This window comes from Mobula hypostoma, chromosome 23, assembly GCF_963921235.1.
Source record: "Mobula hypostoma chromosome 23, sMobHyp1.1, whole genome shotgun sequence".
In the NCBI taxonomy this organism is placed as follows: Eukaryota; Metazoa; Chordata; class Chondrichthyes; order Myliobatiformes; family Myliobatidae; genus Mobula; species Mobula hypostoma.
Genome location: NC_086119.1, coordinates 41,442,536 through 41,469,047, shown reverse-complemented (window position 1 = coordinate 41,469,047; position 26,512 = coordinate 41,442,536). Strand labels below are relative to the sequence as shown.

General features: G+C 46.8%; 1 protein-coding gene across 3 annotated transcripts in view; it reads left to right on the top strand.

Moving 5' to 3' along the window:
- The window catches only part of LOC134336880 (uncharacterized), an 80,736-nt gene extending 55,348 nt beyond the window's left edge, over positions 1-25,388 (top strand). Inside the window, exons 2-5 of one of the 3 annotated variants that reach the window (XM_063031484.1) lie at positions 8,909-9,096; positions 15,427-15,572; positions 18,717-18,971; positions 25,283-25,388. In XM_063031484.1, coding sequence (XP_062887554.1) covers positions 9,021-9,096; positions 15,427-15,572; positions 18,717-18,971; positions 25,283-25,381 — 576 coding nt within the window. In that variant the 5' untranslated portion in view covers positions 8,909-9,020 and the 3' untranslated portion in view covers positions 25,382-25,388. Of the gene's footprint in view, positions 1-8,908; positions 9,097-15,426; positions 15,638-18,716; positions 19,636-25,282 lie in introns of those variants that run through there. The other 2 variants (XM_063031483.1, XM_063031485.1) reach the window with 2 other exon arrangements.
- Positions 25,389-26,512: the final 1,124 nt, after the last annotated feature.

The following is a 26,512-nucleotide window of genomic DNA, read 5'->3' as shown; positions in this document are numbered from 1 at the left end:
TAAGATTTCACATAATTCTCCTATTTTACATACTGTCACTGGTTAGTTTATCTTACACTGTAACAGCGGGTAAAGTTAAGTACCGCTCCAAAGCTGTTTTTAAATTTGCTGACAACGCCACTGCTGTTGGCCGAATCAAAGATGGTGACAAATCAGTATGTCGGAGGGAGACTGGAGATCTTGTTGAATTGTGCCACAGTAACAACCTCTAACTCAACGTCAGCAAAACTAAAGACCTGATTATTGACGACAGGAGGAAGAAGTTGGAGGTCCTTATTTTTGCCTCGGAGTCAAGAGGGTCAGTAACTTTAAAGTTCTTGGCGTTTTCCTATAAGAGGGTCGCCCCTGGGACCAGCACGTAAGTGCCATTCCATAGGAGACACGGCAGTGCAGCTCCTGTCTGAGAAGTTTGTGCAGATTCGCACGTCATCTAAAGCTTCGACAAACGTCATTACATGCAGAATGGGAATTTCCTGACTGGTTGCATCACAGCCTCGTATGAAACATCAAAGCCCAAGAATGGACATGTCTATGAAATTGGTGGATATAGCCCAGTCCATCACAGGGAAAGCTCTCCCCACTACTGAGAACAACTGGAAGTGCAGCCACTGGAAAACAGCACCCATCATCAAAGGCCCTCACCATCCAGGCCCTCACCGTCCAGGCCATCACCATCCAGGCCCTCACCGTCCAGGCCCTCACCGTCCAGGCCCTCACCATCCAGGCCCTCACCATCAAAGGCCCTCACCATCCAGGCCCTCACCATTAAAGGCCCTCACCATCCAGGCCCTCACCATCCAGGTCCTCACCGTCCAGGCCCTCACCATGCAGGCCATCACCATCCAGGCCCTCATCGTCCAGGCCCTCACCATCCAGGCCCTCACCATCCAGGCCCTCACCATCAAAGGCCCTCACCATCCAGGCCCTCACCATCCAGGCCCTCACCGTCCAGGCCCTCACCATCCAGGCCCTCACCATCAAAGGCCCTCACCATCCAGGCCCTCACCATCCAGGCCCTCACCGTCCAGGCCCTCACCATGCAGGCCATCACCATCCAGGCCCTCACCGTCCAGGCCCTCACCATCCAGGCCCTCACCATCCAGGCCCTCACCATCCAGGCCCTCACCGTCCAGGCCCTCACCATCCAGGCCCTCACCGTCCAGGCCCTCACCGTCCAGGCCCTCACCATCCAGGCCCTCACCATCCAGGCCCTCACCGTCCAGGCCTTCACCATCCAGGCCCTCACCATCAAAGGCCCTCACCATCCAGGCCCTCACCATCCAGGCCCTCACCGTCCAGGCCCTCACCATCCAGGCCATCACCATCCAGGCCATCACCATCCAGGCCACGCTCTCTTCTTGCTGCTGCCATCGGAAAGGAGGTACAAGAGCCTTGGGTCCCACACCATCAGGTTCAGGAATAGTTATTATCCTTCAACCATCAGGATCCTGAACCAGCATGGATAACCCCACTCATCTCAACAATGAACTGGACTCCCTTCCAAGGAGTCTACAACTCACGTTCTCAGTTTTGTTTATTTATTTACTATTATTATTTGTTTTGTATTTGCACAGTTCATCTTTTTTTGCACATTGGTCACTTGTCTGTCTTTGTGTGGTTTTTCATGGATTCCATTGTATTTCTTTATTCTACTGAGAATGCCTGCAAGAAAATGAATATCAGGGTAGTATACTGGTGACATATATGTACTTTAACAATAAATTACCTTTGAACTTTGAGATGTGTATCTAGATCACCTGAACTTGGTTAGTCTTGGGGTGCTGTGCATAACCCATAGGTCTATACAGAGGAAACCCCTTGCTAACGGGCGTCTCCAGAGAGACAGCTTATGAGCCACTCGTTGACAGCCACTGGACTCACTGGTGATAAAACCACCCTTCTCAAACTCCGTACGTCTAGGGTTGGTATGACCTGGGTCCCACCAAAACTGGGAAGTTGGGATATCTCAACCACCCGAACCACCCCCAGGTCTGAGTCGATGTAGTAGTAGTAATCACCCGAAACCCGATCTGTGCAAATATTGTGTAAATATTGTCCCCATGCAGTTATCTGTTGGCAAGAAATAACATTGTACATTGCATACAATTATAAAGAAAGAATATTTACAAATTTCAGCTTTATCAACGGTTAGTAGGAACAAGTAAAGAAAAAAAATAAAAAGGCCCATTACAGTTAACCCAGTCCAAATGTGCACATAAGTTGGAGCTCATCTTGAAGTTGTCTTTAACTCTCGCACAGGACCCACTGTCTACATGAAAGCACATAACACCTTACAAATGTCGCTTGAAATCCACCTTGAACAACCTGGCTCCTCCACGGGAGTATTGGTCCTTCCTCCTCGAAGCCATTCATCGGCACAAATGTGCACCTTGTGCAACAGGACGGCATCTTCAGCCATCTTCCTTCCTGCTTCTCCCAGCTCCTGCCAAAAAGACATCAATCCATACCAGTGTCCATCACAAAAACCTCTCCACCCAGCGTTCTCTAGAGCCTTCTCCCAAATCCACCATCCTGATTGGCTGACACAACATTCCTAAGTTGAACAGCATAGCCCCTTATCTTTAGCTCAAACTGAAACATGCTAAAAGCAGAACAGAACTGCTAATGAAACACCTACGGCATAGCAGTAAAAATCTTAAGCAGGGCGTTACATAGAATGAACTGAAAGGCAGTCATCAGGAAAAATAAGGGTAGAGCTGAAAAAATCACCAAAAGTTGTTGCAGATGCTTACAGATGTAGAGTGGGGAGTGATTCTGCCTGGTATGAAGGGTCCGATACACAGGATGCTGAGTGTTGTGGACTCAGTCAGCTCCATCACAAACACAACTCTCCCCACCAGTGAAGGCACCTTCAAAAGATGTGTCTTAAGAGCCTGGTGACTAGCATCGCGCTTTACAGCCCCAGAGACCCAGATTCAACCCCTGCCTCTGTGTGTAAGGAGTTTGTACATTCTCCCTATGACTGCTCAGCTTTCCTCCAGGTGCCCCAGTTTCCTCCCACATTCCCCGAACATGTGGGTCAGTCAGGGTTTGTAAGTCGATGGCATGTTATGCTGGTGCTAGAAGCGTGACGACCCTCGCAGGCTGCCCCAGCACACCCTTGGACTGTGTTGGTCGTAGACACAAATGACCCTTTTCACTGTATGTTTCAGTGTATGTGTGACAAATAACGCTAATCTTTAACCTTTCAAGAGGGTGGCATCCGTCATTAGGGACCCTCTCCATCTGGGATGTGCCCTCTTCTCGTTACTGTCACTGGGGAGGAGGTACGGGAGCTGACGTTCCAAACGCAGTTTGTTCCCCTCTATCATCTGATCTCTGAACTGTCCATGAACCCGTGAACGCCACCTCGTTCTTTGTCTTTTACACAGTTTATTTTTGTCATTTTTATATCTTGCACTGTAACGCTGTCATTTCACAACATGTCAGTGATAAATAACCTGGTTCTGATCCTGATCTAGTGAAGTAATTGCATGTTAAGGAATCAGATATCCAGGCAAAAGACCTTCTGAGTATTAATAATTGAACTCCAGTAAAGACAGCAGTGACAGGGAGGAATAGTGAAATGATAAATGATTCAAAAGCAGGAAGGTTTGGTGGTTTGCCTTTATCAGATCTTCTGAACTTTCATTACTGGACAACAGTTTGATTTGCTGTTATCTCTCACACAAAACTAAATCTCATTGATGAAAAAATTCTACATCCAACCCTCACCTCATGGGCTCTAGCTGCCTTGAGTGGTGCATAAAACTGAAACAGGAAAGTTTCGATATTCTGCATGTCTGACAGGACCCAAGTGGAGATAACAGATTCACAATTAACGTTGGGGACTTTCTGATCTTGTCTGGCAAGTCAGGTTGTCCTATCATGAGAGGATGGATAGATTGGGTCAGTATTCTTTGGAGTTTAGAAGAATGAGGGAAATTTTATTGAAATGCATTAAATCCTGAGAGGGTTGACAGGGTAGAAATTGTTACGTTTATTTTCTCCAAAATAAGGGGCCAGTCATTCTAAATAGAGATTTCTTTTCATTGAGGGTGGTCGAGATAAGAGATTTGTGGAGGCTGCACCATTAGAAATATTTAAGATGTTGGATGAAAGCTCGTGGAATTGGGGGTTATAGGGATCTAGGCCTGATGAAGAGTCTTGATCCTTTTTGAATAATGGGGCAGTTGTGAAGGGGCTGGTGACCTACTTGTACTCCCATTTTCTTGTATTAATGGGTCTTTTTTCAAAACTTCTTTTCATGTAATCTTAGAAGGAAATTGTGGGGCAGGGAGATCTGGCAAACATAGGTGTTCTTGATTCACACCAGTAAATGAAATTTGTAGATTCAGGAGAAAATGAAATGAAGTTACCATCTCAAGGACTCCCTTTCACTGTATTTTCGCACCCGGTCACTGGATGTTCACACCCTATCACTGTACTCTCACTCCCTTCCACTGTATTTTCACACCCCATCACTGGATTTTCACACCCTTTCATTGTATTTCCACACTTTTTCACTGTATTTTCACACCCCTTCACTGGATTCTCACAGTCCTTCACCAGATTTTCATACCCTTTCACTGGACATTCATTCTCATTCACTGGGGTTTCACATTCTTTCCATTGGATCTGCATTCCCTTTTGCTGGATGTTCACATCTTTTCGCACCCTTTTACTAGATTTTCACCCCACCAACCGGATTTTCATGTCCTTTCATTGGATCCTCACACTGTTCCACTGTATTTCCCACACTCCCTTTCACTGTATTTTCACACCCTGTCACTGGATTTTCACACCCCTTCAATGGATTCTCACAGTCCTTCACCAGATTCTCATACCCTTTCACTGGACATTCATACTCGTTCACTGGGGTTTCACTCCCTTTCCACTGGATTTCCATGCCCTTTCACTGGATCATCACACCATTCCACTGTATTTTCCACACTCTTTCACTGGATTTCCATCTTCCCCCTTCGCTGTATTCCCACTCCTTGTTGCTGTATTTTCACACCCTCTCACTGGACTTCCATACACTTTCACTGAGTTTTCACACTCTTTCACTGGGGTTTCGTACCTTGTCACTGGATTTCCATATCCAGTCACTATACTTTCACACCCTTTCACTCTATTTTCCACTTCCTCTCCCTGTAATTTCCCCAAATTATTTCACTGTGTCACATACCCCATGACAGGTTAAAGAACCAGCAGAAATCGAAAACAGCTTGGGGTCCAGTATTGTTATTAACTAATAGTATTTATTAGTAACTATGCAATACAGCAATATAAAATCAGATACAGGTGTCCCCCATTTTTCAAAAGTTCGCTTTATGAAACCTCGCTGTAACGAAAAACCTACATTAGTTACCTGTTTTCGCTAACAGAAGGTGTTGTCACTGTTACGAAAAAGGGCAGCGTGTGATAGAAGGCAGCGTGCTCCCAGAGCAGCTAAGCTCCTCCCCCGGAACTGCATTCTAGTTGGCATTGCTTAAACATGTGCCTGTGAGCAGCCATTAGCATGATGAGTTCTAAGGTATGGGAAGAGCCTAAAAGAGCTTGTAAGGGTGTTACACTTTGCGTAAAACTAGACATAATTAAGTGTTTCCATCGTGGTGAACGAAGTAAGGACTAAGTGAATTTGGCTTGTGGAAGTTGACGAAGATGATGTTGAAGAGGTTTTGGCATCCCATGATCAAGAGCTGATAGATGAAGAGCTGATGCAATTAGAAGAGGAAAGGATAACAATTGAAACTGAATGCAGTAGCGAACAGACCGAACGTGAAGTCGTCCAGGAACTGAACGTGAAGCAAATGTGTGAGATTTTCGCTGCAATTGACAACAATGATTGCAGAAAAGTACGACTTTAATTTTGAAAGGGTACGTAGGTTTAGGGTATATTTGCAAGATGGTTTGAGTGCTTACAAAGAACTGTATGATAGAAAGATGCACGAAGCTAAGCAGTCAAGCATACTGTCGTTTTTCAAGCCTTCCGCATCAGCCACAGCAGACGATGAACCTCAACCTTCGACATCAAGACAGGCAGACATAGAAGAAGATGACCTGCCTGCCCTGATGGAAATAGATGATGATGAGATGACACCCCAGTGTCCCACCACCTCAACCCCCAGGCCATGGACCGATATATTGCCGTGGAGAATGCAGCCGATTGCGTCGCCTCTGATCTGGGCCGACAGTTACGTGCTGGCCGGCACCTAATTAATTAGTTTGTTTATTTCAGCTTTTTTCTTAAAGATGTGCTGGGTGTATCCCGGCTACCACTGCAATCTTCAGGGATTGGTACCAGGTCACTGCCTGGAGGGTGGGGGCCACTGCACCACCCCAGCCTCTGACGACTCAGCCTAACACACCATCATCAGTGTGCTCGGCGCTGTCTTCCCGATTCCCGTGAGTGATACTACATTGTACATACATTATTTCTACTTTATATAGGCTGTGTATTTTTATTCGTTATTTGGTATGATTTGGCAGCTTCATAGCTTAAAGGTTACTGGAGAGAGTGTTTCTGCCGAGAGCGCTTGCGTGAGATTTTCGCTACAGAGAATAGTTCAGCAATAATTACAGAGAAGTATTTCTACTTTATATAGGCTGTGTATTTATCATATCATTCCTGCTTTTACTATATGTTACTGTTATTTTAGGTTTTATGTGTTATTTGGCATGATTTGGTTGGTTATTTTTGGGTCTGCGAACGCTTCACAAATTTTTCCCATATAAATAAATGGTAATTGCTTCTTTGCTTTATGACATTCCAGCTTACAAACCATTTCATAAGAACACTCTACCTTCGGATGGCAGGGGAAACCTGTATATAAAACAGGTTAGCAATAATTAGATATGTATAAGTGTGGAAATATACGAAAAGCAAGCTTCTTCAAGTCTAGCGGTAAGTAGATAGTCTTACAATGGTGAGTAAGGTTCAGTTCAGTTCATGGTATTGAGTTGAGTAGTAATGGAAAGAGAGAGAGAGAGAGAGAGGAAGAGGTTTGAGTCTTCAAGGTGAGCTGACGCCGTCGATCTTCCCGTTGTCCTCCGAAATCCTTTAGAAGTCACCAACTGTGACCACAACAAAGGGGACCGTTCCTCTGTAGTGGAATTATCAACCCAGGCGAGGGACAGAAACACAAATAACTCCCCACCAGTCACACTGTTTTCACATTGCGAGAGCCACTGATCGATCCTCCAAAACCCACCCTTTCAGTGGCACAACAAAGCTCATTCAGTGTCCAAAACCATGTGTCTATCAGTCTATCAGCTGATCTTCTATTTCTCTCACCTTTCTGAACACCAACTGTCCATCAAGTAGCTCCCCCCTTCTCTCTCTGTAAGAACACAGAAGCTGCCAGTGTCCTTGCAGAAGTGTAAACACGAGCTGAAAGGCAGATTCTTCCCTTCTCTCTCTCAGCAGAAATCCAAAAGTTAGTCTCAGTTCTTTCTTGTGCCTTAAAGTGACAGTCCACAGCAAAAAGGAACCCCAGGGGTACATAACACCATCTCAAAGCAGTATTCACCTTTCTCTCTCTCTTAATAACATAGTGTTTCTGTTGTACAACTCTCCCACCCTTCTTAAAGGTACAATTCATAAAAAATATGACCCCTAGGGGTACATAACAACTGTATTTTCACACCCTTTCACTGTATTTTCACACCCTTTCACTGGATATATTTCAGATGGTAGATGGGTTGAAGTATCTCCAGTATTTTTTTCTTGGTTGGTATTCCTAACCTCGGGGGATCTCTGTTCAGTTCCAGTTCCCATACAACCATCATCGGCACGGAGCAGAAATGAATGCAGTAGAACTGCTGTGATATGCCTTTGATTTATTTTGCAAAGCCTCAGTGTTTACAGATCATAGTCTGGTGTACAATGATAGGCAGTGAATGAGTAACTCCAGCACTGACTGTACCCCAGTGACCCCTGACCGCTCTGAAAGACATGCAGCTTCACAGCTAGTTAGCCTTCTTTAGCTTGCCAGGAATCGATTGGACCAGCACCTCCTCGGTAAAGGCCTGAAGGCAGTGCAGTGGGTAGTTCTGCTGCACAGATCCAAAGACCCTGGTTCAGTTCTGACATCTAGTGCTGTCTGACTGCATTTTGTATGTTCCTCCTGTGACTGTGTTGGTTTCCTTGGGATGATCCGAAGTTTCTCCCACACTCAGAGAAGTGCTGCTTAGTTAACTGGTTACTGGTCATTACTTTGCGCAGGTGGCTGGCAGCAGTAAGAGGGAATGTGAAAGAGAATACATTGCAGGAAAATAGAGGGGGAAATGTGATTGCCTGGAATCTCTGAGAGGCAGCAGCAACTCAATTGCCCAAAATGGCCACCTTCTGTACCTTGAGAAAATATGAAATGATATCTGCCTTTTCTATCAAACAACAGGATGAAGGAAAAAGACATGGACACTGAGTAGACTGATATCTGAAACTTCATGTTAAACTAAAGCCCTGAGAAATTCCCTTGGTACCCTGACTGATTCCTTACTCAGTTCTCACTGGTAACTATTGCATTTGTGTCTTGTTTGACCTGACTGTGCACACACCGTTTTTGCCAATCTTATAACTGTTCATGAAGGGTTTTAGCACATCTTGCAGTCCAAACAGTGGAATCGGGTGGCGTAAAGTGAATATTTTTAGTCTAACTCACCTCATTGGAGAATTTGGGCAAACATTGCACGTGCTGTTGTTTTCATGCTGGGGGCATGCTGTTCCCAGTGTGAATAGATTTGATTCCTGCCCCACCAAACTGGGCTTTAACCATCCAGCTAATGCGTGGGAGGACTGGAATTGTAAGAACCTGCTGGTCAGCAGCAGGAGAAAAGACGCTGTCTGGAATCTTCAACCGTTTGCTATTTTGTTGATTAATCGGTGTGGTTTGTGTAATAGTGGCTCTCTTTGCGACTCCCAGAAGTGCCATGGGAATGCCAAGGATTCAGCTCAATCCCAGTGTGATTCAGGAAGGCATCCCTGCATGAACATGACTGAGGAATGATGCTTGATGAGACTCCGCTTCCCTACACGAGTCCCTGCTGGCGATTCCCTCAAACGCAGTAACAAGAGACAAAAGCCGGAGAGTAAGTATTATAAAGACTCAAGAGGAGCTTCTGTCCCACCGTTACTAGACTCTTCAATGGACTTTCAAATGACAAACTCTTCACCTCCCAGTGTAGTCCATTGTGGCCCTTGCTCTTCATCCCTCTACCTGCTCGGCACTTTATCCCTCTACCTGCCCGGCACTTTATCCCTCTCCCTGCCCGGCTCTTCATCCCTCTACCTGCTCGGCACTTTCTCCCTCTACCTGCTCAGCACTTTCTCCCTCTACCTGCTCGGCTCTTTCTCCCTCTACCTGCCCGGCTCTTTCTCCCTCTACCTGCTCAGCACTTTCTCCCTCTCCCTGCTCGGCACTTTCTCCCTCTACCTGCTCGGCTCTTTCTCCCTCTACCTGCCCGGCACTTTATCCCTCTACCTGCTCGGCACTTTCTCCCTCTACCTGCCCGGCACTTTATCCCTCTCCCTGCCCGGCACTTTCTCCCTCTACCTGCTCGGCACTTTATCCCTCTACCTGCCCGGCACTTTATCCCTCTACCTGCCCGGCACTTTCTCCCTCTACCTGTTCTGCACTTTATCCCTCTACCTGCTTGGCTCTTTCTCCCTCTATCTGCCCTGCACTTTATCCCTCTACCTGTTCTGCACTTCATCCCTCTACCTGCCCGGCACTTTATTCATCTCCTTGCTCGGCTCTTTATCCCTCTACCTGCTCGGCACTTTATCCCTCTACCTGCCCTGCACTTTCTCCCTTTACCTGCCCGGCACTTTATCCCTCTACCTGCTCGGCACTTTCTCCCTCTACCTGCTCAGCACTTTATCCCTCCACCTGCTCGGCACTTTATCCCTCTCCCTGCTCAGCACTTTATCCCTCTACCTGCTCGGCTCTTTCTCCCTCTACCTGCTCTGCACTTTATCCCTCTACCTGCCCTGCACTTTCTCCCTCTACCTGCTCTGCACTTTATCCCTCTACCTGCTCTGCACATTATCCCTCCACCTGCTCGGCACTTTCTCCCTCTACCTGCTCTGCACTTTATCCCTCTACCTGCTCTGCACATTATCCCTCCACCTGCTCGGCACTTTATCCCTCTACCTGCCCGGCACTTTATCCCTCTACCTGCTCGGCACTTTATCCCTCTACCTGCCCTGCACTTTCTCCCTTTACCTGCCCGGCACTTTCTCCCTCTCCCTGCTCGGCACTTTCTCCCTCTACCTGCTCGGCTCTTTCTCCCTCTACCTGCTCTGCACTGTCTCCCTCTACCTGCCCTGCACTTTCTCCCTTTACCTGCCCGGCACTTTCTCCCTCTACCTGCTCTGCACATTATCCCTCTCCCTGCTCAGCACATTATCCCTCTACCTGCTCGGCACTTTATCCCTCTACCTGCCCGGCACTTTATCCCTCTACCTGCCCGGCACTTTATCCCTCCACCTGCTCGGCACTTTATCCCTCTACCTGCCCGGCACTTTATCCCTCTACCTGCCCTGCACTTTCTCCCTTTACCTGCCCGGCACTTTCTCCCTCTCCCTGCTCGGCACTTTCTCCCTCTACCTGCTCGGCTCTTTCTCCCTCTACCTGCTCTGCACTGTCTCCCTCTACCTGCCCTGCACTTTCTCCCTTTACCTGCCCGGCACTTTCTCCCTCTACCTGCTCTGCACATTATCCCTCTCCCTGCTCAGCACATTATCCCTCTACCTGCTCGGCACTTTATCCCTCTACCTGCCCGGCACTTTCTCCCTCTACCTGCTCGGCACTTTATCCCTCTACCTGCTCGGCACTTTATCCCTCTACCTGCCCGGCACTTTCTCCCTCTACCTGCTTGGCACTTTCTCCCTCTACCTGCTCTGCACATTATCCCTCTACCTGCTCGGCACTTTATCCCTCTACCTGCCCGGCACTTTATCCCTCTACCTGCCCGGCACTTTCTCCCTCTACCTGCTCGGCACTTTATCCCTCTACCTGCTCGGCTCTTTATCCCTCTACCTGCTCGGCACTTTCTCCCTCTACCTGCTCGGCACTTTCTCCCTCTACCTGCTTGGCACTTTCTCCCTCTACCTGCCCGGCACTTTATCCCTCTACCTGCTTGGCACTTTCTCCCTCTACCTGCCCGGCACTTTATCCCTCTACCTGCCCGGCACTTTATCCCTCTACCTGCTCGGCTCTTTATCCCTCTACCTGCTCGGCACTTTCTCCCTCTACCTGCTCGGCACTTTCTCCCTCTACCTGCCCAGCACTTTATCCCTCTACCTGCTCGGCACTTTATCCCTCTACCTGCTCGGCACTTTCTCCCTCTACCTGCTCGGCACTTTCTCCCTCTACCTGCTTGGCACTTTCTCCCTCTACCTGCCCGGCACTTTATCCCTCTACCTGCTTGGCACTTTCTCCCTCTACCTGCCCGGCACTTTATCCCTCTACCTGCTCGGCTCTTTATCCCTCTACCTGCTCGGCACTTTCTCCCTCTACCTGCTCGGCACTTTCTCCCTCTACCTGCTCGGCACTTTCTCCCTCTACCTGCTTGGCACTTTCTCCCTCTACCTGCCCGGCACTTTCTCCCTCTACCTGCTTGGCACTTTCTCCCTCTACCTGCCCGGCACTTTATCCCTCTACCTGCTTGGCTCTTTCTCCCTCCACCTGCTCGGCACTTTATCCCTCTACCTGCCCGGCACTTTATCCCTCTACCTGCCCGGCACTTTCTCCCTCTACCTGCTCGGCACTGTCTACCTCTACCTGCTCGGCACTTTATCCCTCTCCCTGCTTGGCACTTTATCCCTCTACCTGCCCGGCACTTTATCCCTCTACCTGCTCGGCACTTTATCCCTCTACCTGCCCCGCACTTTATCCCTCTACCTGCCCCGCACTTTATCCCTCTACCTGCCCGGCACTTTATCTCTCTACCTGCTTGGCTCTTTCTCCCTCTACCTGCTTGGCTCTTTCTCCCTCTACCTGCTCGGCACTTTATCCCTCTACCTGCTCCGCACATTATCCCTCTACCTGCTCGGCTCTTTCTCCCTCAACCTGCCCTGCACTTTATCCCTCTACCTGTTCTGCACTTCATCCCTCTACCTGCCCGGCACTTTATCCATCTCCCTGCCCGGCACTGTCTCCCTCTACCTGCCCGGCACTTTCTCCCTCTACCTGCTCGACACTTTCTCCCTCTACCTGCTCTGCACTTTCTCCCTCTACCTGCTCGGCTCTTTCTCCCTCTACCCGCCCTGCACTTTAACCCTCTACCTGCCCGGCACTTTATCCCTCTACCTGCCCGGCACTTTATCCCTCTACCTGCCCGGCACTTTCTCCCTCTACCTGCTCGGCACTGTCTCCCTCTACCTGCTCGGCTCTTTATCCCTCTACCTGCTCGGCACTTTATCCCTCTACTTCCCTGCATTTTCTCCCTTTACCTGCCCGGCACTTTCTCCCTCTACCTGCTCGGCACTTTATCCCTCTACCTGCTCGGCACTTTCTCCCTCTACCTGCTCTGCACATTATCCCTCTCCCTGCTCGGCACTTTATCCCTCTACCTGCCCGGCACTTTATCCCTCTACCTGCCCGGCACTTTCTCCCTCTACCTGCTCGGCACTGTCTCCCTCTACCTGCTCGGCTCTTTATCCCTCTACCTGCTCGGCACTTTATCCCTCTCCCTGCTCGGCACTGTCTCCCTCTACCTGCTCGGCACTTTATCCCTCTACCTGCCCAGCACTTTATCCCTCTACCTGCTCGGCACTTTATCCCTCTCCCTGCTCGGCACTGTCTCCCTCTACCTGCCCCGCACTTTATCCCTCTACCTGCCCAGCACTTTATCCCTCTACCTGCTCGGCAATTTATCCCTCTTCCTGCCCGGCACTGTCTCCCTCTACCTGCCCTGCACTTTCTCCCTCTACCTGCTTGGCACTTTCTCCCTCTACCTGCCCGGCACTTTATCTCTCTACCTGCTCGGCACATTATCCCCCTACCTGCTCGGCACTTTATCCCTCTACCTGCTTGGCTCTTTCTCCCTCTACCTGCTTGGCTCTTTATCCCTCTACCTGCTCGGCTCTTTCTCCCTCTACCTGCTCTGAACTTTATCCCTCTCCCTGCTCGGCACTTTATCCCTCTACCTGCTCGGCACGTTCTCTGTAACTGCGACATGATTCTGCATTCTGTTTTCCTGTTTACTACCTTGTTGTACTGATGTTTGGATTTATCCATCCGGAGGACTGGCAGACAAAAGCTTTTCACTGAATCTTGGTACACGAGACAATAATAAATCAATTCTTATTCCAATTCTAAGATCCATAGACAGCCAGATGCTCTTTGCCAGTGGTAAACAATCAAATTCTCCACTGAAACTCTACACATCAATCCAAGCTGCTGCTAGAAGCTTCTACAGTGCATTTTTATGAGATGACATTGCACACAAATTTGGCATCTGCACTTTAGAAGGTACACTTGGAACAGAGAAGTTTCACTACGTTGATTCCTAAAGTGAAGAGATGTCTATGGAGAAAGAGTTGGGTAGATTTCCTCTGGAATGCAGGAGAATGAGATGATTGGATTGGGGCATGCAGGATTCTGAGGTGGATGGACAGTGTGGTTGCTGGAAGGATGCTGAGCAATCCAGAACCAGGGTCTTTCATTTGAAACTGAGATGAGGAGTTTCTTCTCTCAGAAGGTGTAAGTTTTCAGAAGCTGTCATGGAGGGTATCCTGGTGATCCATTAAATAAATTCAAGGTTGAGAAAGGGAAACTGAGATGGTAAATTCAAGGTGGAGAAAGGTAAATTAATGATAAGAGAATAGTGGATTTTGGGGATTGCCCAGGAGAGTGGTGAGTCTGATGAATATTGTTACACTGGATGGCTGGAGGGAGTTTACGGCCTTATCCTGCTCCTAAATCTCATTCTCCATGTTCATTCTGCCACAAAACCCACTTTGTAGTGCAGCACAACAAATCTCTCCTCAACGACTGAAGAACTTTCCTCCTCTTTGTCAGAGCAGTTCTCAGGTTTCACAGGACAGCCCATTTCCTAACACTGCACAGTCACTGGCCACATTACACTGCACAGTCACTGGCCATGCTACACTGTACAGTCACTGGCCATGTTACACTGTGCAGTCACTGATCATGTTGCACTGCACAGTCACTGGCCATGTTGCACTGCATAGTCACTGGCCATGCTGTACTGCGCAGTCACTGGTCACATTATACTGCACAGTCACTGGCCATGTTATACTGCACAGTCACTGGCCATGCTACACTGCACAGTCACTGGCCATGTTGCACTGCACAGTCACTGGCCATGTTACACTGCACAGCCACTGGCCAGGCTACACTGCACAGTCACTGACCATGCTACACTGCACAGTCACTGGCCATGCTACACTGCAGAGTCACTGGCCATGCTCCAATGCACAGTCACTGGCAATGCTACACTGCACAGTCACCGGCCAGGCTACACCGCAGAGTCACTGGCCATGCTCCAATGCACATTCACTGGCCATGCTACACTGCATAGTCACTGGCCAGGCTACACTGCATAGTCACTGGCCAGGCTACACTGCACAGTCACTGGCAATGCTAAACTGCATAGTCACTGGCCAGGCTACACTGCACAGTCACTGGCCAGGCTACACTGTACAGTCACTGGTCATGCTACACCTGCACAGTCACTAGCCAGGCGACACTGCACAGTCACTGGACATGCTACACCACACAGTCACTGACCATGCTACACTGCACAGTCACTGATCATGTTGCACTGTGCAGTCACTGGCCATGCTGTACTGCGCAGTCACTGGCCAGGTTGCACTGCACAGTCACTGGCCATGCTACACTGCACAGTCACTGACCATGCTACACTGCACAGTCACTGATCATGTTGCACTGTGCAGTCACTGGCCATGCTGTACTGCGCAGTCACTGGCCAGGTTGCACTGCACAGTCACTGGCCATGCTACACTGCACAGCCACTGGCCATGTTGCACTGTGCAGTCACTGGCCATGCTGTACTGCATAGTCACTGGCCATGCTACACTGCACAGTCACTGGCCAGGTTGCACTGCACAGTCACTGGCCATGCTACACTGCACAGCCACTGGCCAGGCTACACTGCACAGTCACTGGCCAGGCTGCACTGCACAGTCACTGGCCATGCTGCACTGCACAGTCACTGGCAATGCTACACTGCACAGTCACTGGCCAGGTTACACTGCACAGTCACTGGCCATGCTACACTGCATTGAGGGAACCACACAGGAAAAGACAAGTATTCCAGAATAAAAAGAAAACTCATTTGTACTAATATATCAATGAGAATGATGTTCAATGCCGGCAACTACTGTGATGACTCTGTTCAAGATTCAATTTGTTTATTGTCTGTTACAAGGAGGCGGCTGGAGCGACTGGAGGCGGATCCAAGTGCAGGACACAGGCACGGAGACAGACTTGGACTTGACTCGGACTCGGAACCAGGACTTGGACTTGACCAGAACTCGGAACCAGGACTTGGACTTGACTCGGACTCGGAACCAGGTGACGGTCCAGCTCCGAGCAGCTGTCAGCCGGAGCTTTATGCTGCCGGCTCAGATGGGAAACAGGTGCCTTGTAGCCTCCACTGCTTCACTGGGCAGAGAATTCCACAAATTCACCACTCTCTGGGAAAAGCAGTTCCTCCTCATCTCCGACCTAAATCTACTCCCCCAAATCTTAAGGCTATGTCCCCTAGTTCTAGTCTCATCTACCAGTGGAAACAACGTCCCAGCCTCCATCCTTTTCATAATTTTATATGTTTCCATAAGATCTCTTCTCAGCCTTCTGAATTCCAGGGAGTACAGTTCCAGGTGACCCAACTCTCCTCACAGTCTAACCCCCTCATCTCTGGAATCAACCTGGTAATCCTCCACTGCATTGCCTCCAAATCCAGTATATCCTTCCTCAAGTAAGGAGACCAGAACTGCTCGCAGTACTCCAGGTGCGGCCTCACCAGTATCCTGTACAGTTGCAGCGAAACCTCCCTGCTCTTAAATAATAATCTGCTCTTTCAATTTTCCTTCCAAAATGGATGACCTCACATTAACCAACATTGTACTCTATCTTCCAGACCCTTGCCCACTCACTTAACCTATGCATATCTCTCTGCAGATTTGCTTTTCCACTCAATTTCGTATTATTAGCAAACTTAGAAACAGTAGACTTGGCCCCTTCTTCATGATCGTTAATGTATATAGTGAACAGTTGTGGGCCCAGCACTGACCCCTGTGACACACTGCTCACCACTGATTAAATATGAATACAATCCTATAGAACACAATGTACGAATAACTGTTGAGTGTGGCCGTTATACATAAGGTTAGCTTATATATTGTACATAGACTGATTACAGGAGCGAAATATGATGCTGTGTGCAGAAGTATCGGAACATAAGGTGACTGACGGCAAATGATTAAGTGACAAAGTGACTCTTGGCAAGAGGAACTCTATGAGGTAGCAGCAGGGCCTATGAAAACGCAGTAGGACAGTGACTGTGTCCGCATAGGTATGAGGTCTAGACTGTAAATGTAAAATGGCAGCGCATGGGGGGGTGGGGAATGAAGGGTGCTGAGGGGCCGTGGAGAGGAGTGACTGATGTGGATGCAGTGGTGGTGAGGTGGGTTAATTTCCCGGTATCGCCACTCTATCTGCTATTTTCCCCTCACTTCCTCCAGGAGAACTCTGGAGGCAGTTCTGTCACAATTGACTGAGAGCATTCTGCTTTCGGAAAGGGAAAAGCTGAAAGTGATGCCCCGTGATAATACTCCCCACATTGTAAGGTCAGCAAAACATTTGGAGATTGGACTGATGTGGCAAGTCGTGTTGGTGGGTTACATTTTTTTGCCATAATTGTGAAGCAATGCCAATCACAGCAAGAGAGATTTGAAAAGTACTCCAGATGTGGAAATCTGGAACGGAGCAGAAAGTGCTGGCAATACTCTGTATGCAGAGAGAAACAGAGTGACCGTCCCTGTGACCTGAGATGTTCATTGTTTCTCTTCTCTGCTGCTGCTTGACCGGCTGAGTAATTCCAGCATTCTCTGATTTATTGTTGGCATCAGTCCTGATGAAAAGCCTCAGCTCCAAATGTAGACTGTTTATTTGCCTCCATATATGCTGCCTGACCTTCTGAGTTCCTCCGGTGCTTTGTGTGTGTTGCTCCAGTTTTCAGCATCTACAGAATATTTTGTATCTCTGTTTTATTGTAACTGAGGTTCTATTGTAACAGAGGTTTTACTGTAATGGAGGTTCTATTAGTCCACAATATTGTTAACTGCCAAATCCCTTCTATCAATATCCTAGATTGACCAGAAAATTAATTGAATAGGCCCTTGAATACTACGATGACAGAGACCAGATTAGAGACTGGGTCCAGAAGTAAGCAACTCACCTCCTGTCACTCCCGAAGCATTTTCACCGTTCACAAGCATGAGATCGGAGTGGGATGGAATTACTCTCCATTTGCCTGGCTGAGTGCAGCTCCAACAATTCTCAAGAAGCCCAACACCATCCAATAAAGAGAAGCCTGTTCGATTGACGTCTGATGCTTTGCTCTGAACATGTCCTCCCACCAGCTAAGAAACTAAGACTGGAGCATGTACTACCCTTTAACAGCACTGGCAAACCCCCTGAACCTCCGACCCTGAAGGACAAGACTGTTGGGCACGGGGCAATATCACCACTGGCAGATCCCTTTACAAGGTGCACACACTCCACACTCATCTACACCAATGTTAGACAAGACATCCTTTGTCAACAAGTCAAAATCCTGCACATTGTATAACTTCATAGTACATTTGTTTGGAAGTGGGATTTATTGATATCTTCTCCTATCCCAACTACTTCTGTGAAGTCAGTGAACATTTATTTTCATATTTTATTCCAGGCAACGGATTAGCAATGATCAACAGTTGGATCAAATGAGGGATGGGAAGAGTGGCCTGATAGGTTTGGAGGTCGACTGCTCACAATTCTGAACTATTGATCCAGTCAGTGTGAGTTTGAATCCCAGCAATGCAGATGGGGAGTTTAAAAATCAAGAAATTAAATAAATACACTTTTCAGAAATAAACACCCCATTGAGTCATGCAATAATATAGCATGAAAAAAGGCCCTTCAGCCCATCTTGTGCTTTCCGACCCAGTTACCCACTTAAGCTAGTCACATTTCCCATGTTTGGCTCATGGCCCTCTAAATCTTTCCAATCCATATAACTACCCAAAGGCCTTTTAAATGTTCAAACAAGAGAAAACCTGCAGATGCTGGAAATCCAAGCAACGCACACGAAATGTTGGAGGAACTCAGCAGGCCAGGCAGCATCTCTGGAAAAAAGTACAGTTGGCATTTCGGGCCGAGACCCTTCTACTTTACCCACCTCCACTTCTCTCTCTGGCAGCTCAGTGCAGACACACTCTACCCTCCGTGTGAAGAAGTTGCCCTTCAAGTCTCTTTTAAATCTTTCCCCTCTCACTTTAACACCTACGTTCTCCAGTTTATGGATGGGAAAAAGGGCTGCGTGCATTCATGCTATCTCTGCCCACACACCTCTATAATGTCACCCCTCTAAATTGTCTCAGTAGCATTAATATGAAGATATTGATTGTTGTTAGACTCTCATTAGTTTTAACATTTCGTTTTATTTTTCAGGATCAGGGTGTAACTGCAAGACCAGTATGTGTTACACATCCTAATTTTCACTGGGAATTGTCCTCGGAGAGGAAATCTGCCACCTTTTCCTCATATGTGACTCCAGCCCAAACAGCCCGGTTGACTGTCCTTCACGGTTATGTGGCGATTCGAGATGCTGCATTGCCACCGATGTCCACAACCCCTTCCCGTCTGGTGTTCATCAGCAGGAACTGGCTTCAATCCCTGTTGCCTACTCATGAAACTGCAGAACACGTAAGCAGTAATAGAATCAGCATGCTCTCTTCTCATGTTGCCATCGGGGAACCCCAGCATCGATGCCACGCTGTCTTCTCACTGCTCTGTGTGACCCTCACCACCCAGGCCATGCTCTCTTCTCATGTTGTGTGACCCTCACCACCCAGGCCACGCTCTCTACTCACTCCTCTGTGATTCTCACCACCCAGGCCATGCTCTCTTCTCACTGCTCTGTGTGACCCTCACCACCCAGGCCATGCTCTCTTCTCACTCCTCTGTGACCCTCACCACCCAGGACACGCTCTCTTCTCATGCTGTGTGACCCTCACCACCCAGGCTATACTCTCTTCTCATGCTGTGTGACCCTCACCACCCAGGACATGCTCTCTTCTCGCTGCTGCCATCAGGTAGAAGGTACAGGAGCCTCAGGACTCACACCACCAGGTTCAGGAACAGTTCCTACCCCTCAACCACCAGACTCTTGAACAAAATGGATAACTGCACTCATTCTACTTCTGGTGTTCCTACAACCGATGGTCTCACTTTAAGGACACTTTATCTTGTTATTTCATGCTCATTATTTATTGGTATTTATTTATATTCAATTTGCACAGTCTGCGTCCATTAATCCTGTTTACAGTTACTGTTCTATAGATTTGATAATTATGTCTGCAGGGAAGAACCTTGGGGTGAGATGTATGTGCTTTGATAATAAATTTTACTTTGAACTTTGAACTTTAAAGCTCATGCCGTGACTTTTAGTGTGTGTTTTCAGGGTGATTGAACTCCAACCCTTATCTTACCATATCTCAAACTATGTGGTTTTCTTTGCCAGTTGATTCACTTACCATTGATATCCCTGAAGAATTTCAGATGTTCAAATCAAGTATTGGTTGTGACAGACTGAACACCTCTCCAGAAATGCATTTTTCTTTTCGTGTGGCTCTAAGAGATAATGTATTGCAGGTTAACTGCTTGCTTGGTTTGTTAAGCACCTGTGAAAAGCCAATTGAACCTCGTGCTCCATATTTCATGGGCCTTTGGATTGACCTCATTTTATTCATGTTTAATGTATTGCTGAAGCATTCAGGCATAAAATAGGGCTGCAACTAAGCCACTCTGGTAGATTTGTCCTGCAAACGTGGCACTGTGCAGCTTTTCACAAATTTATATGATACCACTTTTTGCTGATGATGCTTCAAAAGCGAAGATATGAATCCTTACCCCGTACTGCAGAGATTCTGACTGAACAGACAGGCAGTGAGTGTGTGAGATCATCCTCCGCAGGGTATAAACAACCACAGGATGATCTATCTTGAGCAGTGAGTTTCGGTGGTATGGTGCACAGCCAGAAGAGTGAATGTCTCACAGCTCCAGAGACCTGAGTTCGATTCTGACCTCCCGTGCTGTCTCTCTGTAGTTTGTACATTCACCCCATGACTGCACATGTTCCTCCCAGTGCTCTGTTTCCTTCCACATCCAAAAGAATGTCGTTACAATCACAGCTAACAAAAAGCACTTACTTTACATTAGAACTCGGGCAATTAACACCTGAACCACACAAAAGCCCAAACAATAACCTTTGTAAACCGAGAATATAGCAACCTTCTCTTAATTATAAATAGCATTATTAGTGTGGAGTCCAACACCATCAAACATTAAGCTCAGCACTATCAGAAGCTCTTCAGGACCAGCCACATAAACAATGTGGTCACAACAGCAGGTCAATGACTAGATATTCTGCTTTGAGAAACTCTTTGCTCAAGCCCCGAAGTTTTGTAAAACATATGCAATGGGTGTGATGAAACTTGCCTGGGTGAGTGTTGCCCCATCAACTCTCCGTAAGATCCACACCACCCAATACAGTGCGTTCAACCCACCACACTAGTCATTCTCTCCACTGCCCGTGTGTTGTCACTGCGGCTCGTACCATATACAAATGGCCTGTAACAACGTTCAACCCACCACACTAGTCATTCTCTCCACTGCCCGTGTGTTGTCACTGCGGCTCGTATGATCTACAAATGGTCTGTAACAACGTTCAACCCACCACACTAGTCATTCTCTCCACTGCCCGTGTGTTGTCACTGCGGCTCGTATGATCTACAAGTGCTCTGTAACAACATTCAACCCACCACACTAGTCATTCTCTCCACTGCTCGTGTGTTGTCACTGCGGCTCGTACCATCTACAAGTGCTCTGTAACAACATTCAACCCACCACACTACAGTCATTCTCTCCACTGCCCGTGTGTTGTCACTGTAGCTTGTACCATCTACAAATGCTCTGTAACAACGACCAAATCCTATCGTGGAATACTGGTTAAGTTACTGAAGTAACAGTCAGAAATCTCTCACCCTCACCCAGTCTGGTCCACTTATGATGTCTTCTCTACCAATCTGATTAATTTTTAAATGCCTCCTTAGTTCAGGGTTAATTAAAGATGGAGAATAAAATGCCAGCATAGCCTGTAATTTCCATGTTATCTGAATAAATGCATTTTAAGGAAAGGAGTCCCTGGGAACTCGACATCCCAGGATAGTATTTTCAGCTACTCCTCCAAGTCATCACCACACTGAGAGAAATATTATTTTTATCTTTAAATCAGAAACAGAATGAGAATCGGAATCAGGTTTAATCACCGGCACAGATCGTGAGATTTGTTATGCAGCAGCAGTAAAATGTGACACGTAATATTAAAATCTGTGAATTATGGTAAGAAGTGTATAAAGTTAAATTTAAAAAGTAGTGCAAGAGGAGAGAAACAGAAGTAGTGGGGTAGTGTTCATGGGTTCAATGTCCATTCAGAAGTCAGATGGCAGAGGAGAAGCTGTTCCTGAATTGCTGAGTGTCTGTACCTTCTCCATGATGGTGGCAATGAGAAGAGGGCAGGTGGGCATGTTCTGGGTGATAGGGGTCCTTAATGATGTTGCAATGTAACGAAAAAAGATATTCCACAAATTCCTGAAACCTGGAAAGGCCAAGGCAACAGTCTGTTGAAAGAGATGACAGCCAGCAGTTCTGATTTTCGGTGATATGTGTGTCAGGATACATTTTGTCAGGGCCCGGAATGACCTGACCTTTTTGTTACGAGTCCTACGTAATACATTGGATTACACATCATTGCACTGACGTCTCAGCTTTGACCTGATTTGCAGGCATTGAGAGTGGCTCTCCCAGATCAGTGTGGTATGCTCTGGCACTGAGCTACTGTGATCGTAACCAAATCCTGTGTGAACTCAGAGAAAGGCAGGAGCAGAAAATTTAAATTTGGGAGAAATTAATGTCAGGACAATGGTAGAAAGTTGAAAAATATTGGAACTAAATAAATACTTATGTTATTGTTGATGACACTGAACTCACAGTGTCCTGTTAATCATCTGCCTTCGGGAAATTACTGAGCTAAAGCATCAGGCCAGTTAAGTCGGCACAAAGGACAGCAGCAGCTGAGATGCAGAAGCAACATGGTAGAGTGAAATAAATTGACGGTCACAACTAGATGTGAGTGTAACAAATCTGTTGATGCAGATTGTACTTTGTGCTAGATCCTCGTTCTGTTACTGCAGTACGTTGAGTAATGTCAAGAGGCAAGAATTCAGAACAAGCTTTCCCTGGCATTTGTCTCAAGAAAGCGCAAGTTCAAAGGGTCAGCACTGAGAAAGCATTGTCAAGGCAATGATTTCAGCTCGAATGCTATGCTCCCTGTATTCACCCCTCACCATGTTCATGCCCTCTGTCTATGATGCCCTCTGACGTGCCAATTCACACAGTCAACAGCTTGGATGCTATGATCCCTGCATTCACCCCTCACCCTCTTCATGCCCTCTGTCTGTGACGCCCTCTGAAGTGCCAGTTCACACAGTCAACAGCTTGGATGTTATGATCACATCTACCTTCCCTTTATTGTCTCCAACATCCCTTGAATAACCCTGGAACCGCAACTTCTGATTCCAAATGCTAATATTTATTTGACAAGATTTCACTATTCAATGGAGTCAAAGGACAGCTAGCTTTAACAAAGGAAAGCTCAGTTTCCCTGTCAACTGTACTTTTAATCTTCCTTTTTATAATTGTTATGGCTTGTAAATTCAAAACATTAAACTAATTCAAAGGAAAAACAAGAGAGCTGAGATGTGAGTCTAATTTCTTTCTTTACTTTAAGCTAGGCACACACTATCACACAGTAGCGTCATGACGTATGTAATTTATATATTTTTACATGCAGCCATCATGAATTATATAAACAACAATGAATTCTTCATCAAACATATACTTACAAGATTACTCAAGTATTAAATACACTACAATAATGTCTTTATTGTGCTTTTGGACACAGGAACAGAGAAAGCCCTGTTTGTCGTGTACAAACTGAGCAATTTGCTGGAGTGGACAACCTCAGTATTGATTTCCAGGGGAAATAAATCCAACAGCATGTCTCTATGCTATTCGTGTTAACGACGCTAAAGTTCCTCTGTTATCAGCCAATCACCTGATGTGATTGAGTTTTGGAAATACCCAGTTCTGTGTGTATCAACTTAAGTTGGAGCTGAGAGGTGCAACGTACAACAGACAGTCGGAGCACAGCACGGAGTACAGCACGCTACCTCGTCCTTTTTCTCTCAATATTTAAAGGAATGGGAGGCTTACTCAGGAGATCTGACTAGATTGTGGTGACCCAATTGACAGCTTTAAAGTTGCAAACTTTACATGTGAAGGGTGCAAGGATTTCACATATCACGACACAATGAAAGATCTGCTTTAAATATCCCCAATGACTTGGCCCCCACAGACATCTGTGGGACTGTTGTCCACAGATTCATCATCCTCTGGATATAGGCCAGTTAACCTGACTTCAGTGGTTGGGAAGATCTTGGGGTTCTTTGTTGGCCAGAAAGAACTAAAATCTACCAGTCAGTGAACAGGAATGAGGCAAGGGCAGCGGAAAAAGAAAAGCAAAAGTCTTTGTTCTTGCCATGTGGTTGCAGGAATGAAGGAGGCTATTTTGTGAGACTGTCCTTGCAGCTACCATTTTGTGAATTGCTTGATGAACTAGTTCAGGGGTAACTTAATCAGAGCAACTGTACATGGACACAATGAGTTTCTGTTGATGATCTGACAAACTGGAGATCACTTTCAGAGAAGAAGCTCTTTATGATGCAAAGCAACAGGCACAAAATGCTGGGGAAAGTCAGCAGGTCCAGCAGTTTCCAGCATTTTGTGTCTGTTGCTTCGATTTCCAGCATTTGCAGATTTTCTCTTGTTTGTTATTATGCAAAACGCAGGTTTGCAGAAGGAACAGCCTGGTGTCTGGTCCTTTGGGCCTGGTGTCTGGCCCTTTGGACCTGGTGTCTGGCCCTTTGGGCCTGTTGTCTGGTCCTTTGGGCCTGGTGTCTGGCCCTTTGGACCTGGTGTCTGGCCCTTTGGACCTGGTGTCTGGTCCTTTGGGCCTGGTGTCTGGCCCTTTGGACCTGGTGTCTGGCCCTTTGGGCCTGGTGTCTGGTCCTTTGGGCCTGGTGTCTGGCTGATCTAGTTGGACAGGTCTGGTCCTTTGGGCCTGGTGTCTGGTTGATCTGGTTGGACTGGTCTGGACCAGTCTGAGTTGGGAGGACCAAAAGAAATCACCAATAGCACAAGGCTAAAGGAAGAACCATTAAGCAATACAGCTTGTAGCCTTCACAGTTCAAAGTAAATTGATTATCAAAGTTACCAGATACACGGTAAATACAGAAACACAATAGAATCAACAAAAGAATTCAGCCAGGCTGATGGACAAAAAACCCAATCTGCAAAGGACCACAATGTGCAAATACGAAAGAAAAAAGAAGTATAATAACAATAAATAAATAAATAAGCAATAAATATTGAGAGATGAGATGAAGAGTCCTTGAAAGTGAGTCCATAGGTTATGGGATCAGTTCAGTGAAGCTGAGTGAGGTTATCCCTACTGGCTCAACAGCCTGATGGTTGTGGGGTAATAACTATTCCTGAACCTAGTGGTGTCACCTAGTCCTGAGGCTTTTATACTTCCTCTCTGATGGTAGCAGTGAGAAGGGAGCATGGGCTGGGTGCTGGTTTTTGTGACTGCACTGTGCAGAGGTTCTCAATGGTAGAGAGGGCTTTACCCATAATGGACCGGGTCATATTCACTTCTTCTTGTCGGATTTCACATTCAAGGGCATTGGTGTTTCCATGCCAGGCTGTGATGCAGCCAGTCAATATACTCCCCACCACACAGCTACAGAAGTTTGTCAGAATTTTAGATGCCATACTGAATCTCTGCAAACTTGTAAAGAAGTGGAGGTGCTGCTATGCTTTCTTTTTAATTGCAGCTTCATGCTGAGCGCAGATCCTCTGAAACGATACCACTGAGGAATTTAAAGTTGCTAACCCTTTCCATCTCTGATCACCCGATGAGGACTGGATCATGAACCTCTTTTTTTATGACCATACCACCGTAAACCTTGGAGCCTAATTAGGCCATTCGGCCCATCGAGTCTTCTCCACCATTCCATCATAACTGATTTATTATCCCTCTCAACCCCATTCTCCGCCTTCTCCCTGTAACCTTTAATGCCCTGATTAATCAAGCATCTATCAACCTCCACCTTAAGTATACCCAAAGACTTGGCCTGCACAGCTGTCTATGGAAAAGAATTTCACAGATTCACCAACCTCTTGCTAAAGAAATTTCTCCTCATCTCTGTTCTAAATGAACATCACTCAATTCTAAGGTTATGTCCTCTGGTTCTGGACTCACCCACTAAAGGAAATATCCTCTCCACATTCACTTTATCCAAAACTTTCAATATTCGAATGATTTCAATGAGATATCCTCTCATTCTTCTAAATTCCAGTGACTACAGACCCAGAGCCCTCAAACATTCCTCATATGTTAACCCTTCTATCAAAGTACAAAACCATGTGCTTCCCTACATTATCTTCCATCTGCCACTTCTTTGCTTAACAGTGAGGCACATGATAAAATAAGCCAAGGTCAGCGTGGTTTCCTTAAGGGGATGTCTTGCAGGTTGAGTTGGTGGTAAGGAAGGCAAATGTAATGTTAGCATTCATTTTGAGAGGACTGGAATATAAAAGCAAGGACATAATGTTAGGGTTTATAAGGCATCAGTCAGACCATACGGAGTATTGTGAGCAATTTTGGTCTCCTTACCTATGAAAGGATGTGCTGGCATTGGAAAGGTTCCAGAGAAGGTTCATGAGAATGATCCCAGGAATGAACAGATTAATGTATGAGGAGTGTTTGATGACTCTATGGGCCTGTACTCAAAGTTTGGAGGAATGAGGGGGGAGCTCATTGAAACCTGTGGAATATGGAAAGACCTGAGCATGGAGAAGATGTTTCCTACAGTGGGGGGGGGGGTGTGTGGGACCAGGGGGCCACAGCTCAGAATAGAAGGACATCCCTGTAGAATAGAGATAAGGGGGATTTATTTAGCCAAAGGGTGATGAATTTGTGGAACTCATTGTCATAGATGGTTGTGGAAACTAAGTTATTGGGTATATTTAAAGCAAAGGTTGATAGCTTCTTGATTAGTTAG